Here is an 18,891-nt window from a genome sequence, read left to right as displayed (position 1 = left end):
CAGGAAAAATTGGGATTTTTTTTGCTTCCCAATTTTAAAATTTTGTTTACTTTTTTTTTTTTTTTTCAAAAAAATTAAAATAATTCCATTAGAATTTTTTTTTGTCCTTTTTATTGTTTTTATTGATCTTTTTACTTGTCTTCTTGGGCATTATAGCAGCAGAATGATGGTCTGGCTACTGAGTTGTTTTTCCTCATTGAAATCAAGAAAAAAACATGACAAGCAAAAAAAAAAAAAAAAGTTCTATTCATTTATTTTGTTTTTAATCTACAAAAATCAGCAATATCATAGATTTGTGAGAATTGCAATATAAATCGAATTGGCACCCAAAAAAATCAACATCGAATCGAATCGAATCGAATCGAATTGGGACAAAAGCATATCATCATAGCACCAGTAAAAACCCTGTTTTAGCCTGTCGTAAAGCTTCAACACACAGTTTGAAGCTTTACAAGAAACTTTTAGGAACTCTAATTTAAATTTAGATGTTGCAGCAATTTAGCTCCGGTTTGAGCTAAAAACATGTTTTATTTTTGCTTCGTAGTGGAAAAAAAGATTATTTTAATCAGGGTCACAGCACAGCAGATGGTAAAAAGAAAAAGTGATTGATTAAATATGTTCTGTATAAACTCAAGCAGACTCCCTGATTTGAGACGATTAGTAACGATTGGACGTTCAGGAAAAGACTAAATCCTATCAGAAATCTGTGAATCTTCAGTTTTAATCGGCTCAAACCTGTCATCGTTTATGTCAGCCATCAGTTTGGACCATAAACACTCCTGTGTTTCAGGTGAAGAGCGTGAACCTGTCGGATGGCGAGCAGCTGTCCATCAGAGGCGTCGATGAGCGCGGCGCCCTGCTGGTTCTGGCCAACCACACGCTGCTGGTGGAAGGTCAGGTGATCCGCAGTCCCACCAACACTCTGTCTGTCTACTACCGCTCTGCGCCCGACGGGAGTATGGGCATCTTCCAGCTGCACTACCAGAGTGAGTCTGACACACACACACACAGAGAAAAGAGTAAACATACTCAATTCATGCAACGACTCATTTCTGAAAAAGCATACGTATCAAAAGATGATAGAAATTCAATAAGCGCGAGTCCTTTCATTAGGGGCTGGGGGGCTGTTAGCACTGCATGCATCCTGACAGCATAATCAGAAATCTTCTCATCGAATCGCTTTGCACAGCGATTGAATCTGTCGCGTGAATTAGCTGATCAGAGCTCTGATTAATTGCCTTTCATCTCATTAAGAGGCTGAGAATATGGAGGCTGGTATGGCGGCTGTGTGACTTCTTCGTGCATGTTTGTGTGTGCAAGGTTGGGGCGTGCCAGTGCATAAAATGGATATGACAAGGACTGGAAAGGAGGAGGCATCCAAGTGTTTCCATCCACCTGTGCCATTAATCACAGCTATCTGATCCTTTTACATCACAGGCAGGCAGAAGAAGAGCGCTGATTGAGAACAGAATTTGTGTGCAGAGATGATGTGGGTGAGATTAAAACTGAAAAAAATAAAAAAATAAATGCAATCAACATAAAGAGGTGAGGATTATTATCCCACACAGCATCCAAAGCTTATTAAGATTATTCAATTAAACTGTCCCCGCAGCTGCTTGATTTCTCAAGTGAGTGTCCAAATATATTACAAACAAAAACACTGAGCTTAAGTGCTAATTTAGAAAATCCCTGAAACAGTTGAGAATAATCATTTGAGACGGTTTTACATGAGGGAGAATTTAAAACGCCACGATGTCCAGTTCTGTCTGAAGTAAAGGAAGCCGTTCACACAAAGCCCTGTCTGCATTAACAGCTGCTCTTTTCACCTTTTTATGCACCACACAGTAGTTCCAAGCTGAGACACCAAATTCAAGCACAACCTTCTTTAAATGTTCCCATTTTTTTCCCAAGCAAGTGGCAACTTCCGGCGGTTAAAAGTGAAGCCTATGCAGAAGCGCATAAAACTGCAGTTCCCCCTTCATCCACTAGGGGCTGCAAAACAGAGCAAATCCCCATAGACTCCCATGTTAAAAAGACCAACTTCACAGCAGAAATAAACATGTTTACAGCCTGGTTCAAAAATCCATTTTAGGTTTAATAGGTCAGGTTTACCTTCATGACAACTGTGGGGGGAGTGAATTTTTTTCTAACTCGCCCGTTTTAAAGTAATTTAATCTCAAAGTTCGGTAGATTTAGGGGCGTGTCCTTTTGATTGACAGGTACCAATCTCCGGCTTCAAGTCAGAAGAACGTAGAACAACCGCAGTTTTCAGCCGGTTAACAAGAGGACTTAGCTTTAGCCCGCTTACCTCCGTTAGCTGGGTAGCTCCCGTTATCTCGGGGTTAGCTCGGTTAGCTTTTAGCTACAGAAAGCTTGGCGTTCGCTCGATGTCAATCATCCACCATGACGCTCACAGCCCCCCTCTCAGCTCCACCTCTTTGCCCATATTAGTATTCTCCGGGCGAGACGACACACATGACGCTGCCAACATGGCGACAGTAGGAACTGCCCACCGAGCTTCAATTCAGCTCTTCAGAAACCTACGGGTGACGTCACGGAGGCTCCACCCATCTCTTTATATACAGCCTATGGTCCCAAGAGTCAACATCAGGCTGACTTTTACTGTCCGGAGAGCGCTCAGAGAAGAGACAGGATGTAAGTCGGCCCCTGAATTAACCTTCATTCGGGGCTCAACATAAGAAAACCTGCCAAAGTTCAGTATTATTGCTTTAATACCATCACTGTTCCATATGATCCTGACTTGGATGCGTATACAATACTTTTATAAGCTTGTGGTCATTTCTGAGAGGCTCTGCTGTTAACTTCAGGTCCTTCCTGCAGTTCTTCTCTTGGGATGATCTCTGCAGGAAAGCAGCTGTAGTCCTGAACAAATGAGTTATTCTGACATACTGATGTCTTCAGAAGAATATCTTTTATTCTATTAATCTAAGATTTTGTGAATATTGATGTGACTGAGGCGTGGTCCACAGCAACCAGTCAGAGCAGCTGTTCTGTGCTGGTGTGTTAGATGGGGTGTTGAAGAGAAATAAATGACACTGCTTACATAATTATTCAGCATGAGGAGAATGATAAGCAGCAGAATAAACTAAATATTCACCTAAAGTCTTGGGTTTGTGTTCAGTTTTCAGGCTGAGCTGTTCGCTGCCAAAGAGACCTCACTTTGGGGAGGTGTCTGTGCTGGACCTGCTTCCTGGAGGCGTCGCTCGCTTTCACTGCCACATGGGTTACCACCTGCAGGGGGAGCCGCTGCTCACGTGCATCAACGCCTCGCTGCCGATGTGGAGCGGCAAGGAGCCCACCTGCAGGGGTGTGTGTGTGTGTGTGTGTGTGTGTGTGTGTGTGTGTGTGTAATGTGGATCACCGGATCAAAATAAAAGTCCACTAACAGGTTTTCTGTCCGTAGCTCTTTGTGGAGGCACGGTGAAGAACGCAACAGTAGGGAGGGTGCTGTCCCCTTCTCCCCACCATGGGCCCAACACCACCTTGGACCGCTCCTGCTCCTGGTCCCTGGAGGCGCCTAAGGACCAGAGGCTGCACCTGCATCTGGAGAGACTGGCTTTGGGACCGACGGACCGGTAGGAGCCCCCATCTTCACCTGACAAATGTTCTCATATTTACATTTGTTTAATATTTCCAAACCCGAGCTGCAATGATCCCACCAGAGAAGCTCCACAGATTTATAAACCTCACTTCTTTTCAATCAAACAAGCGTCTGTTGTGGCATCTAAGCTGTCAGCTGATCAATCATTTCTAGTTTGATCAATCACAAACTACTTCATACCTGCAACATGCAGTTCACCGAAGCTGCAGCAACGTGCTCTCACACACCTCTCACACACCCGTGGGAGAAGCATTTCCTACAACAGCAGATCAACCGTGTCACACCCACACGTTGGCCTCAGTCCATGGCTGCTCCTGCTATATTTACACCGGATTGTGTTTCCCTCTTGTATAAATAAGCTACTCTGTGTGTTTATGTGTTTGTTATATTTTACTGAGCTGCTGTGTTTCAGGATCAATACAACAAGGCATGTTTAGAAAAGTGACGAGGTTGCTCCAGCTCACCACTGAGACGTGATCCGATCGTCTGATTGAATCTGAGCGATGTGTAATCCTCAGGTGACGCGTTTAGTCCTCCGGTCAGAAGGACTAAATACATCATTTCATCATATCTGTAAATATGACCCATTGCGGCATCCTGTAAACCGGTGGTTCTTAGATGTTTTGAGCCCCAAAATAACATGTGTTGGTGTTCGCAGCCGCCATACCACCTCATTAATGCATACATCACTCTCACTACTACCAAAGATGCCCAGAAGAGTTGATTTTTCATAGTATTTCCTCACTGAAGGCAGGTTATTCTCTAAATTCTGCTGAAATGTTTTACATAGACGCAGATTTGAAGATGTTGAAGACTGCAGAGTTTATTCCAAGCTGCTGCAGAAGCCGTCTGAAACATCTTTAACCGCATTTACTTTGACTAAACTTGTGATGTTACCTTCGGCTCTCCTCCGTAGGTAGCCTTGGCTGTTTCTGATATAAACAGACTGAAATCTGTTTGTTCCTTTGATGTGGACTGAAGAAAATAATGATTTATTTGTCATGTTCTGGTACAAAACGGCCGAAAGTGGACTGAAATAGAAAGAAAACAACCCATTTAACCCATACTGGGACAGACTGGCCATCTGGAATACTGGCTGCTTTCCTAGTAGTCTGACGTGTTTCTGGGCTAACTTGGTAGTTACTGGTCTTGTTGGTTCATAAAACTCAGTAAACCTACACTGGAGCGCCCACTTCATTTCTAAACTTATCCTCCGTTTATGTGACTTCTCTCCTCTTCCACTGAAACAGTCAAACTCTCTGCCATTGTTCTGATTTTCCTGGTAAAGACGAGTCTTTATGGAGAGTCACATAAACATCCAGCCTTTCTGACCTTTTTTGGCCGTTACGATTAACATGCTGAACGAGGTATGAATAGATTACAAAAATCGTAAAACTATGCGATGTATCAGATCCTGCAGCATCCTCTAAATGTAAGGCTGGAAAACTGTCTTATTAACTCCTCATAAACAAGGACAATAAAGTGGTTTTTAGCGGACTGACCGCTGCGGCGAGGCGTCTACACGCCCCCAACACGCTTCTCTCACTTTGCTGTTTATATGTTAAAAAGTAAGCTGCTGATTTTACTGATTTATCTGCATTATTGGCTTAATTATGATTAAAGTCTAGGCTACGTGTCTTTACAATCATCTGGCAACCCCATGAAATGATCCTGCGACCTTCATGGGGTCCCAAACCCCAGTTTGAGAACCACTGTTCTACAGTTAAAGTGGAACTATTCTGTGCATTTCAGGCTAATTTATTTTTATTTCTGAGACCAGAAGGGCTGGGATTGATCAAGTTATTGTCCCAAATGGCTTTATTTACTTCAGACCGACCCTCTCCGTAGGCTGTCAGATCAGCCTGCGGGCAAAACGAGTGGATTGAGACTCTTCCGCATTAAGCCCCGCCTCCTGACAGATACACTGCAAAAACTCAGCCTTAAAAAACAAGAAAAAAAATCTCCAAAAATGAGGTAAATGTTGTTTAAAATAAGAGAAATTATCTGCCAACAGAACAAGAAAATTTGGTTTGTCAAGGCTTCCCAAAACAAGTAAAATTACTCTTAAAACAAGAGGAATTCTCTGGCATAAAAACTAAGAATTATCTTACCTTAAAAAAAAATAAGCATATGTGTACTCAATTTAAGATTTTTAATCTTACTTAGATTTCAGTTTTTGCAGTGCATAAGTTGCCACTGATTGGTCAGCCGCCACTGCGCTACATCGGGAGCGCGCACCGCACCTGCTTTCGCCGTCATTGTAACATCTCATAAACAGAAGGATTAGGCTCATATGAACTCAATAAAAAAAAAACTAAATACCATGTCAACACATAGCATACAGCCCTACATGTTGGAACCTGAATCAGAGCCTGAAAACGAAGTGGAAAACAGCAACCCACAGCAACGAATGCAGCAGGATGTCTCTCTTTGGTAAACTCACCAGCCATCGTTGGAAACAACTTTATCCCACGTTTTCCACCCGCCTGATGTATTTGTACATGCCCTTGTTAACCAGTAGAAGGTAACCAATCACCGAACCTTATCCCCCGGGACGTCACAAGGATTTCCAAGTAGGAAAAACTCTCTAAAACAATGCGTTTTTCGTTGCCATGGAAACCGCACGGAGAGAGTGCTGGAACTCAAACTCAAACTCAAACATGCGTTTAGGTGATAAAAAACAGTGTCGTTCACATGTCTGATGAGGATTCAACACTGCAACACTGTAGAAAGCTCAGAAAACTCCAAACACCATCATAGCACCCCTTTACATACAACCCATCGTAACATTTCCATGTTGAAAATAATGTCATTCCTTTAACGTCTGCTTAAGGAGGAAAGACAGACTGGCTGGTATAAATATGCTTTGACTTCCAGAAACATAAACTTTCAGTTTTATTTCCCACTGAACCGTTCTAATTCGAAGCCTCGGCTGAATTTAGAAACAGTTTTTTAATGTTTTGGCCTCTAAAGTTGTGAAAAAGACCAAAACATGCTTGATCACTTGTCTGTCGTCGGTCTTGTTTCACAGCGTTTTGTCTTGTGAATAAAAGAATCTTTTTCCGTCCCTGCAGGTTGGTGTTGTGGAGCGGGCTGGACGCTGGCTCCGTGGTTCTGTTTGACTCGGCTCGGGGCAGACAGATACCGTTCGAGGGAGTGATCAGCGAAGGTCCAGCTGTAAGGATCCAGTTCATCACCGATCAGCCCAACCACAACACGGGATTCAACATCCGCTTCGAAGGTACAGCCACAGTGGAAGGGATCAGAAACAGACACGAGACGCTGTGCTGTCTGACAAACACCATCATTACTGAGTTTCTTCTTACATCATGTCCTGCCAAGCTCCTATCTGCCAGCAGATAGGAGCTGCTTACTGAGATAATTGCAAAAGTTCTCCAGTTTTCATCGCTGTAAACCTGCCAAAGGATGGAAATGTTCCCTTCGACGTGTCACTCCTGCCAAAGAAGAGAAAGAGAGAAACTTAGCAAAGACATTTCAGGGATGAAATTACACAGAGGCGTTCCAGAGATCAAAGCAAAAATCATTTTATGAATATCTTTCTAAATGAAGGCACATTTGTGTTCCCCCTCCAGCTTTCGAGCGCGGCCACTGCTACGAGCCGTACCTCCAGAACGGAAACTTCACAACCTCCGACCCCATGTACGGGGTCGGAGCCGTGGTTCAGTTCACCTGTGACCTGGGCCACTCTTTAGAACAAGGACCGCCTGTGATTGAGTGCATCAGCGCCAGAGATCCGTACTGGAACGATACAGAGCCACTCTGTAAAGGTAAAACTGTGTCCAGGAGGCTTTCATCATGACCTGCTGCTGTTTCAGCCGTTTACTGCTCCCATAAGGGCTTCCGGACCGTCACAGCCGTGCTCAACTCTTCTGACTTTGAGGTTTTCATCATGAAATCATCATGAATAAGTTCAATATGTGGAACTTTTGTGATATCTTCAGCTTCCCTCATTTTCATGACAAGCTGCGAAGGCAGCATGTGTCCCATAACCAGGAGTCAGGTGACCTCTCGGTGTCTAAAACAGCCCCTATGGTTTAGTTTTAGACAAACTGCCTTCTGCTCCGTGACCAGAAGCTACAAACTCCTTGGTAGCTCAGCTCTCAGGTGTTTTTAAATGTTCCACAATGTAGCATTTGAGCACCGTCATTGCAATCTACAGTTGTGTTCATATTTATTCATTAAAGAAGGAAAAAAAACAGCTGCCTGTAAAATAAGCTGAAATTGACTAAAGTAATAATAAATAAAAATTTTATGAAAATCATTACATTATTTTCTAATTTTGGTTCAAAAGATTTTTTTTTAAAAAAAAGCAAACAAATAAGATAATTTATTACATATTCCATCACTCATAAAGTAATATTTAGTTGAAGAATCCTTTAATGTTTCCGCTCCAGTCAGGTGTTTTCTGTTCCTCTCAGTCAGACTTCTGCACCTGTTGACAGGTATTTTGTCCCACTGTTCAACAGAAAAGTCTCTCATTTGTCCAGGACACATTTGTTTGTTTGTTTTTTTTCTTTCTTCAACTCAATTAAATGAAAAAACAGTGTCTTATATTACTGAATTATATTTTTGCAATTTTTAGTTATTGTTCCTTTTTTAAGTCTCCAGTTATTTGAGTGACTTTTGTAAATTCAGCCTTTTCTTTAATGAAAGGGGATGAAGACATATGAACACAGCTGTACATGTGTGCAATAGTCACATCGCACGTCCTGCAGTGTAGGAGGCTAAAGAACTCGATGTCCTCCTCTATTTCAAGGTACCTGACACACAGCTTTGTTTATTTCCAAACGATGATCTACATTTCTCTGCTGTTTTTAAGAGTAAAACTTTAGTTTGATCTTAAAACGGCAGAGTTCAGTCCAGCCTCAGCATGAATCCAAACCGATGCAGGAAACGGCATGTAGCATCGGAGGAGCTGAAAGCGCTGCTGTGCACGTGTTCTGTCTGCAGCTTCTTAACTCTTTAACTTTCACACTGACAAAAAGGCCAGAAAAATGCTTCTCTGTTTGTTTTGGACAAGAATAAACAAAATAAATGTGTTTAGCAGATGGTTGAGATGTTAAAAAGAAGTAAATATTAATGTAACAACAGTGAAACAGTAACAAACAGCCAAAGCAGCTGGTAGAGATGCTCAGGCAGGTTCATTTCCACAGTTTTCTAAAGAAAATGACCAAAGTCACTGCAGATTTACCTCTACCAGGTGGTAGGCCAGGATGTTAAAGGGTTAAACTATGAAAAAAATGTGACACTTCACTTTTTCTATCTTTTCCTCCAACTTCTCCCTCCATCTGTCCTCCTCTTCCCCTGCAGCTCAGTGTGGGGGCGACCTGACTGGTCCAGGAGGAGTGATTCTGTCTCCCAACTGGCCAGAGTGGTACGGGGAGGGAGAGGACTGCAGCTGGAGGATCCACATGGGCGAGGATAAACGAGTGCTGCTCGATGTGCAGCTGTAAGAAACACACACACACACACACATTAACACTTTTTACCAATCTCAGTTGATGAAACGTTGGAAGTGTGGAGGCTTGGTCCCCCCGGCACCCAGACTACGCGATGCCGTTGATGTTTCTGTTTGCCTGCTCAGACTGAGCCATTAAGGAGAAACCTGACCACATCAGGGAGCATTTTAAATTAAAATAAACATGTTTATCCAAACAAAATATTCTGAATCTCAAACATAGTTTGATAAAATAGTTTTAAGCAGTCATTAATGCCGTAAAACTCATCTATGCTCCTCAGAAGTTTGCATCTAGAATCTGTTGCCAGCCTTGAAGTGTCTTGCTGGTGCAGTAAATGGGGATCTGATAACATGCTAATGTGGCCCCAGTGGATAAAACTGTAAACTCTGTTTCCACTTTGTTCTGATTCGAGACTAATTCAGACATAAACATTTTAGCCAGAGGAGGAGTTGAATAACAGCGTGGAAGGACTGTGCTAACCTCTCATTTCACCTCAGAAATTTGTCCCAAATGGCGCCAGATCTCATCAGCCGTGTTCGTCAGAGTAACCCAGTGACGCTCAGCAGACCTGCAGCGGTGCTGGAAACAATACAAACTGCAGCTAGATTGATATTCTTAAGCATAAAAATATAAGATCTGCCTTCAGATTATGAAATTGTCTTGTTTGAATCATAAAAACGTGTCATAGAGTCAGTCCGTCCTGAGACGTCCCAGTTCATCATGTAGAAAGAAAGTTGTGTTAACTGGACTAGTTTCTTTCTTCAGATTAGATGACTTCTTATTTTATCTATTCAGTCCAGTTTTAAACTCCCTGGCAGCACTAATGTACTTACACTCATATTAACAAACATGTCAGTTTTCAGAGCCTCACATTTTCCAGAAGCCTGGAGGCCATGGTGAAAGAAACATGTCGGGGTCAATGGGCAAGATGTTAACAGATGATTTAACACTTCCCCTGTGGAAGAGTTCGGCGTTTGGCCTTTAAAGTCGTCTGGTCTCCCACGCAGTCGGCTGTCGACGTGACTTTTCTCAGCTCCCACCGTCACTCTGGTTTCCTCACCGCCTGTCTTTCAGGCTGAACATCAGCGACAGCGACATGTTGACCATCACTGACGGAGACGAGGTCACGACTCGTATCCTGGGGCGCTACGTCGGAGGCAGCAGCCCCTTCAAGCTCTCCTCCATCACCCCGGACCTGACTGTCACCTTCCATTCGGACCCGGCGGGGCTCGTCTTTGGGAAGGGAGAAGGCTTCATCATCAACTACATGGGTGAGAAAGTTTCTACTTGCTGAGAATGCTGACAAAATAAATCATTTTAAATTATAAAAAAAGATCTCTCTGTGTACATATGTATGAAGGGGGGTATGTATGTCTATATGTGTATGCATTTATCTCTTTCTCTTGTTCTTTCTGTCTCTCTTCTGTCCTCTCCGGTCCGGTCCAGCAGCATAAACTCTGTAATACGAACAATTATCCAAAACAAATAGAAAAATAAAATAAGAATCCAGAAATACAAGGGGATCATTATATCTATAAAAGTTCCCCTTGGCAAAATAAATTTGCTCAGCAGAACACAGCATTCAGAACATCAGTCTGCTTGCTTACATGCTGGACAAGACAATAATAAAAAATAAAAAAAAAAGATCTGATCATTCCTTTGTCTTTAAAACAGACTCACTTCTTTCTGTCTCACTTGGGTTTTTTTTAAAGGGGCTTGGTTTGTTGGATGTTGGAGACCTTGTTATCTGTTATGACATTTAATCGCCAACTCTTCAATGTTCAGTTCAGGGTTGGGCTCTAAAAGTAAAAGAAAAAGACTTTCTTATATCTTTTCTTCAGCTCTTTTCCTTCATTCATTCATTCATCATCCTAACTGCTGAAGGGTTGCGGGTAAGCTGGAGCCTATCCCAGCAGTCTTTGGGCGAAAGGCAGGGTACAGTCTGGACAGCTCGCCAGTCCATCGCAGCTCTTTTCCTTCACCTTGTTGGAAATTATCATGTCATTAAAGACAGAAGGAGAAATTAGGATTTAGGTGCAAGAAAGTTTTGACCAAACTGACTCTGCAACGTGTCATCAATAAAGTTACACCGTAAAAGCTGCGATCCCATCCGTCCTCACACATATGATGCGTCGCCTTGACAGCGGAGTGATGAGAGAACTTCAGACCTGATGCATTCGGGTGGATGTATTCTGGTCTGGTGGAAGGGCTGAAAACACTTGCAGCTCGTGGCGCTGGCAGTCAGCGACAACAGCGGCATGAAAAGCAGACGTATATTGTGTTGTGGTGCGATGGCGGCATGTTTGAGTTGTAATTGGGTATAGTTGATATGGAGCATGCAAAGCAGGGATGGACAAATCTGGTTCTCGCCATAGTTCTGTGGGTTATAGATGTTTCCCTGCTCCGAAACACCTGATTCCACTTAAAAGGCTTTCCTTGTTGCTCAAGCTTGTTGACTCTAGTTCATCTTATTCAGGTGTGCTGAAAACATCCAAAACATGCAGGACTTTGCTCATCCTTGTTATAGAGCGTAAGGCAGGTCGTATAGAAGTGGACAAAAATGTCTGGCATCATTTTGAATTATAAAGATATAAGAAATAGATTTTTTTATTAGAATTTACAGTTTATGTCATCATTTCCTTCTGTTAGAATCTTTTTTAATCTCAACTCAACGTTGTTCTTCTTGTGGATGAGGACAGTCGGACTCAGGGTTAGATGCTTGGGTACGTCCTCCTGATTCAGTCTAATATATTTTGATATACTGTACATTTAAAAACAAGCTTCATTTGACCAAAGTGCTTCACAGTGCACTTCAACCACAGATACATATCAAAGTGTCTGGCAGTGGCTCAGCTTTTTGAGTCGATTGTTCTCTGACCTGAAGGTCGGCTGTGCTGCAGCCCCGAAGGAGACCAAAGTTCTCTGAGGGTCGGTCCCAAACTCGGATAAACGCAGAGGAAGAGCATCCGGTGTAAAACTACCAAAGTACAATGGAGCTTTCGTACCGCCTCAGTAGTTTGAAGGCAATGGTTCACTGTGACGACCCTTCAACTCCTTCAGAATCCAAAAGGGAAACAACAGATACAAAAAAACCAGAGGTGGAAATCCCTGGTCTGTTTGTTTTTGGATCTACCTGTACATTTAGAACAGGTGTTTTCACTAACAGGCTCGTTTACCTGGCAAATAAACTCTGCTCATTAAATTCAGCTGGTTTGGTGACTGGTCGGAACAGCTGCCGGACTGGACTTTTACTTTCACAAACAGAAGCAGCAAGGTAAACTCCATTTAGCTAGCACTGAAGGATAACCAGTAATGAAAGCCAGAGAGAAGTCCCAAAGACTGAGAGGACCTGACAGGTAGAGGCAGGCTGCTCCACAGAGAAGCTCCATCACCTCTGGTTTTTAGTCTGGATATAAACGTGTTCCATCCTCCACGAGAAGCAAGAACTCAGTTCTTGTCCTCGAGGCTGCATAAACAAGAAAAAACGTCTTGTTCGGCAGGTCCATCCATCCTCCAGGAGAAGCAGGTCTGCAGCGGGGAGGGGTCACTGCGGGGGGGGGCGACGTTTGCTTTTATGTGCGATGAACCCGGTTGTTACCTCCACCAGGTTATGTTTTTCCTGCCGTCTTTGTGCTCAAAATAACTCAAAAGGTTACAGACGGATTTTTATAAAAATGTCAAGAGTTGTTGGAAATGTGAAAATGAAGAAGTGATTAAATTCTGGTGGTGATCCGGATCACCGTCTGGATCCAGGAATGTTTTAAAAGGATTCTTTAACATTGTGCTTGGTGGAGGTTTCCGCTCTCCGAGTGATTTTCTAGTTTCTTCTAGTGCTTCGTCCGCGGCAGGGCGGGTCGTGCACGCGGCAGGGCGGGTCGTGCACGCGGCAGGGCGGGTTGTGCACGTGGTACTTTCTCACCACCTCGATCAGCTGTTTTATCAAAACAATCTGTTTTACCTGCAGCAGCAAAAACACGGAAGCAGCAACTCCGCTTCATGTTTTCTCTGTGTTAACCACGCCCACCTCAAATGTCCGACCAATCACACGATACTTCTAGGAGCCGCAAGAAAAAGGTTCTGCCAGCCCAGTGTGTCGAGAACCGTCTTCAAACGCGTCCGCGAGAACAAAATTATGTCATTTTCTTCTCAGAGCCTCGAGAAAAAGAAGGAAGTTCTGGCTTCTCGCGGAGGATGGAACAGGCTTTAGGGAGAGCTGCTGGTTGCAACAACTCACTCAGACAAGATGTGCCAAAAGATTTCAAGCATTAAAACCTTCAGGAAAACTGTCAATTTTACTGAAAAGCAGAGAAGGAGTCAGAGTAAGGTGCAGAAAACATGGGGGACGTGCTCATGCTTCTTTGTTTTAGTCAGTAGGTGAGCTGCAGCTTTCTGCAGGAGTCCTGGTCCAGCATGAAGTACAAAGCATCACATTCCACCAAACGTGAGGTTGTACACGCGTGTGAAGATTAGCTGACTTTTTAGTCCCTTCCTATGAGTGGACGCTCAGCCTGCTGATGACCAGCTGAGGACAGACACAGTTAAACCCAACTGGCCGGATCTGCGTTAGCAAACACTCTTATCGTTTACCTGTCACTACAACAACGGTGGACAACGCGGTAGACGAGACGGTGCATTGCTGTTTCAGATGTTATTACATTGTCTCACTGTTAAACCAGTCCACAGAAGCTCGTATCGAGACGAAGCAACATGCTGGGAAATTAGATTTACTTCCAGTGAGACAAACATAGAAGAACCCGAGAAGTATGGTGAATATATTTGGAGTAATTGACTTTCCCTCAGTTTTCCATTCATCACTTCCACTCACACTGTTTTCCTTTTGCTATTTTCTCCCCTCATATCCCTTTCCTTCCACTTCCCTCTGCCCTTATTCAATCACATCCTATTTGTTTCACCGTCGCACAGCACCGCTCATCCACACACAAGCCTGGAGTTTCACAAGCCTCCAAACAAGCTCAGTCCTCCATTTTACACACTCTAATCTGCACAGCTTCCCACATCCGACACCTGACACCAATTTAGCAGCACACAGGGACACACACACACACACACACACACATTGTCCAATTGTCATGTCAACCTGAGACACCATAAACTCACACACACCTCCCCTAGAAAGAAATCTATTGACACAGCATGAGTCCTCTGTCTTTTATTATTATATATGTGTATGTGTGTGTCAGCCTGCTTGTGTTGAGAATAAATTACCCCCTCCACACACACACACACGCACACACACACACATTCAGACTGAACGGAGGAGGACCGAGTCAATAGAGAATGAATAATTGATCCTGGAACTTCAACATCCAAATCCCTATAGGCCTATTATACTGTATGGTGTTACGTAATACTGTACACTAACAGATCAGTCATCAGATACACAAACCACACACACACACACACACTAGTCCCAGCGGGAAGCTGCGTGTTTACACATCTCTCTCGGCTGCAAGGTTTTTTTCTCTTTGTCTTTCATTGTCTTAATGTTCTTAATGCTCTTTGCCTTCTGGAGGAGGCTTTGCTTTGATTCGTCCTTCCTCTGAGCAGAAATTAAACGTATGATTAAACGTATGATCAGGAAACAATAACAAAATAGTGAAGTGATGGTACAGCAGTGAGGCGGAAAGTGGAAGTTCTCCACATGCAAACCAGTCGTAAGATCCTCTGATTTAAACAGATTTAATCATTAGGAAAGAGAAAGATGAAGAAATTAATTAAAATCCAGAAAGGCTGTCTGATCAAAGAAAGTGATCAGATGGATGGAGTGATAAAGTTATGTTTGAATTGTCTACAAAGAGAGCATCTTTGTAGTCATTGTTAAAAAGAAAAATGCATTAAATCTTCGATTTAATAGACTAACATCAGCATTATCTTGAAGTACATCTTGATTTAATTTCTACATGTTTCTGAGCTGCAGCAACTTTCAGTGTTAAAGTAAAAACTGGATGATTGATCCGGCATTAAAATCCACAGGAGCAATATGATTATCAGCACAAAAATACTCTTATCACATCAGATATGATGGATTAGGCATAAACGTTACATAAATGCATTAGGAAGGAAGCTTTATTCATACAGCACCTTTCACAGATAAAAACTGCAAAGTGCTTCACAGTCAGAATAATAAAAATTAAATATATAGGAATAAAGATGATAAGAAAACATCATTTAACAAGATGAGTTCAACAAATAAATAAGAAGAAAACAACAGATGTATGTATATGTATATGTATGTATATGTATATATATGTATATATATATATATATATATATATATATATATATATATATATATATATATATATATATATATATATATATATATACATATATATGTATACATATAGATATGTATACATATATATATATATATATGAGAAATAGCTTTTTCTGTCTCTTTAAGGACCTGTGTCTAAGAAACCATAGAAACTAACATGTAGAAAAGAAAACCTGGGTAATGTACAGTGTCAATGGCTGCGGTTACATGACGTTTTTTCATTTGGAATTAATAATTCGGAATGAAATTATTCCAAATTACAGTATTCTCCTTCAGGTTTATATGGAAATAGTTTTTATTGTTTCCATGTAAACTCATAGGAAAATACTGTTAATTTGGAATAATTTCATTCCGAATGATTATTTCTGAATTAAAGAACATCACGTAACTGTAGCCAGTCTGTTCTCTACCTGATACCTGCAAACATCCTCCATGATAGCTGTCCCTGACTGTTTAACCCTTTATAGGGCACTCAATGAAATACCTCGAAATGAGATATGTTAACCTAAAATGGTCCTTCTGGTATGTACCAGGACCTCCATTCTGTTGTCACTTTTTTTTATTTGTTTTTTTGCTGAAAATGAAAGAAAAAGTGATCTAAAATAGTCGCTTGCTTGATAAAGGGTTAACAGTGAGCTGAACTGAGGGACAGACACAGTTCCCCTCAGCCCGACGAAGGCCTTTTTAGCTGAACAGCGTCGGCGTGTTTTTATTAAAGTAGCCATGTTATAATAAAAGCTTTTTATTCATCAGCCTCTTGAGTGCCTCAGATCTCTTTCTGTCAGTAAAAAGTCTGTTGTAGGTGTCTGGAAGCAAAGCTCTCTGTCTGGAGTTCAGACAACTTCTCAGCTTTTTATGCTTCTCAGTTTCTGTCTGGACGTTGCTGGATCAAAAATCACCCCGAAATTCCTGAGGCCCGGCTGGACAAATGGGCTCAAAGGTCCAATATACAGTTTAACCCTTTCATGCATGAATGAATAAAAAAAAAAAAAAGCAACATTTTTTTAAATACTGTATTTTTTACTTCTACAGACATTTGCAATGGTACTTTTTTTTTTTTTTTAAATTAGTGATGTTTAAAATTGATCACGATTTATTTTAATGTATTCTATAAAATATTTATGAAATAATATATAATCATAATTATGTAATAATTCTATAAAATATAGCTGTATCATTTTCTTTTCCTATTTATAACAAAGGCAAACTTGTATAATTACATTATGTTCTATTATATCACACATTTATTTATTCTCCAGTGAGTGGAAACGTATTGGATGACTCAATAACATCCACTGAAGTGGTTTATTTACAAAAATATCATCTTCATTCATGAATATGCAAGAAAAAAGCTTGTAAATATGTGTCCACTGTATGGCCACTCTGCATGAAAGGGTTAATCTAGGAGGTGTTCTCATCAGGTGAAATGATGAAAGTTTTACATCTTTGATGTTTGTTCAAGCTCTTTATGGAGCTCAGAGGGTTTAGGTTGCTTTAGAAATAAGACAAAATGCATGAAAGCACACTAAATGTGATTGGTAGAAGATGGTTGTGGATCCCAGATCGGTGGGGGAGCGCAGTCCTGTGGTCATGATCTCTGTATTCACACAGACATGGAGCGCTTGTTTCTGACAGGCTGGTGGGATGTTGGACGCCAGCATGGTGCTGAACCTGACTTATCTAAGGATAAAAGATACATGAGGAATAGAATAAAGTGGCAGTTCAGGCAGCAGCGCAGCTTAACCAGAATATCAGATACACGTCTTCAATCATGGCAAAGTTTCTTCTAGATCAGATGAATTCACATGAGACGTGAACCTCCTGCTGTTTCCCTGCCTGCCTCATCCGTTCATGCTGGTGTGTGAAGCCGCAGCTGAACCAGGGATGAAACTTCCTGACTTTTCTCTCCCAGGCGGTCCACGTCTGGCGTGGACGTCTGTCCTGGATGGACACGTTCAGAGCACATGGCTCAGCTCTCATCTGGAGGCTTTTGTCAGCTTAGACAAATAATTTGATGAGAAAGTGACTTTTGACAGCGCATGAGGCAAACATCAACGTGACGTCTCTGACATCTGACAGCTAATAATAATTTAATTCAGAATGAAAATGGAGTGGCTTTTGCAGACATCAGTTTCAGCAGCGATCCGTCCTGATCAGAGCAGATACAGCAGAGAGGTTATATCTGAAGACGGCCTACAGCAGATGAAATCCATCATCCTGTCACACGCTCAAGTAATTGTGCAACAGATCCATCAGTCTTCCCTGTGCCAGTATCATGTCAGGGTTTCTGGCAGTGTTGCTTATCGGCTTTGCTTTTTGACCTGCTTAGCTGCTGGGAGACACACAGCGCTTGGTGGCAGCCCATCCTGCACCTCGACACCTGACTCCATCGTCTCGCAGCCATTTATCAACCTTTTGGCTTTTGTTTCTTTTCTCAGAGGTGTCCCGAAACGACTCCTGTCCGGACCTGCCGGAGATCCAGAACGGCTGGAAGACCACGTCGCACGTTGCTCTGGTGCGAGGAGCTCGGATCACCTACCAGTGTGATCCTGGTTACGACCTGGTGGGACGAGAGACGCTGACGTGTCAGCTGGACCTCTCCTGGAGCTCGCAGCCCCCCTTCTGTGAAAAGAGTCAGTTTATTCCCTTTATTACTTCTGCAGGTGTTTGCCGTGACTCGTATTTGGTTTTATTTGTCTGAAAGGCAGATGATGGATGTCAGGGATGGGCATAATTAATTAACTGATTAATACATCATTAAGAATTTCATCGTTGACATTATTTTGGAATAGATAAGACTAATATATCTTTAAAGCGGCGTTGGAGTGTCAACACATATTTCCCTGTTTGGATCCCATTAAACCCACATTTGTTCATCTTGTAATAAACATCTAAATGAGGAAAGTTTTTTCTATTTTAATATTCTCTATAAATACTTTAATATAAAATTATTAGTGGTGAGGGACTAAATAATCTAATTAATCACAGGTTTTGTAATTAAATAATCTTGATTAATTGCATAACAATATTTTTGCACCATTTCTTTCATTTAAATGGATTTTTGCAGGTGAATGACTCAAATAATAAACACGGATATTAATATTGTAAACTCAGGCTCTAATAATATCTGGAAACTACATTTCATTTTAAAACAGTTGGAGAGAAATAAAAAATATCACTTTAAATGTTATTTTCTACACTTTAACAGCTCCAGTTGTTCTCTAACAGTCTACAACACGTTGAAGTACTTTTAACTCTTAAAACGTTTTATAAAGTAATTTTTCAATATTTATAAGCTAATTGAGTCTGATTATTAGAAAATAAAACCCCAGAATTTTCTCCAGAATGTTTTCAGTGGCTCATTAAACTTTGTTTACCTTTAATTTTTTTCTTTATGACGGAGTTGATCTTAAAGTAGAGAGCTGTTGTGCAACTTTCTGGTCCAAAGTTCAGATTTATTTTCCTTTTAACAAATAAGGTGAGATGCAAAT

General features: G+C 41.6%; 1 protein-coding gene across 1 annotated transcript in view; it reads left to right on the top strand.

Annotated features, from left to right (window-relative positions):
* Nucleotides 1-18,891, top strand: part of sez6l (seizure related 6 homolog (mouse)-like) — a gene marked incomplete at both ends in the record, with an annotated part of 97,552 nt that overhangs the window by 64,521 nt on the left and 14,140 nt on the right. The window contains 8 exons of the mRNA XM_079256571.1: nucleotides 791-986; nucleotides 3,143-3,328; nucleotides 3,425-3,596; nucleotides 6,697-6,863; nucleotides 7,216-7,410; nucleotides 8,954-9,092; nucleotides 10,177-10,373; nucleotides 17,839-18,033. Coding sequence (XP_079112697.1) covers nucleotides 791-986; nucleotides 3,143-3,328; nucleotides 3,425-3,596; nucleotides 6,697-6,863; nucleotides 7,216-7,410; nucleotides 8,954-9,092; nucleotides 10,177-10,373; nucleotides 17,839-18,033 — 1,447 coding nt within the window. The remainder of the gene's footprint in view (nucleotides 1-790; nucleotides 987-3,142; nucleotides 3,329-3,424; nucleotides 3,597-6,696; nucleotides 6,864-7,215; nucleotides 7,411-8,953; nucleotides 9,093-10,176; nucleotides 10,374-17,838; nucleotides 18,034-18,891) is intronic.

Source organism: Telmatherina bonti (assembly GCF_933228915.1).
Source record: "Telmatherina bonti genome assembly, chromosome: 17".
In the NCBI taxonomy this organism is placed as follows: domain Eukaryota; kingdom Metazoa; phylum Chordata; class Actinopteri; order Atheriniformes; family Telmatherinidae; genus Telmatherina; species Telmatherina bonti.
This window is presented reverse-complemented; position numbering and strand designations above follow the sequence as displayed.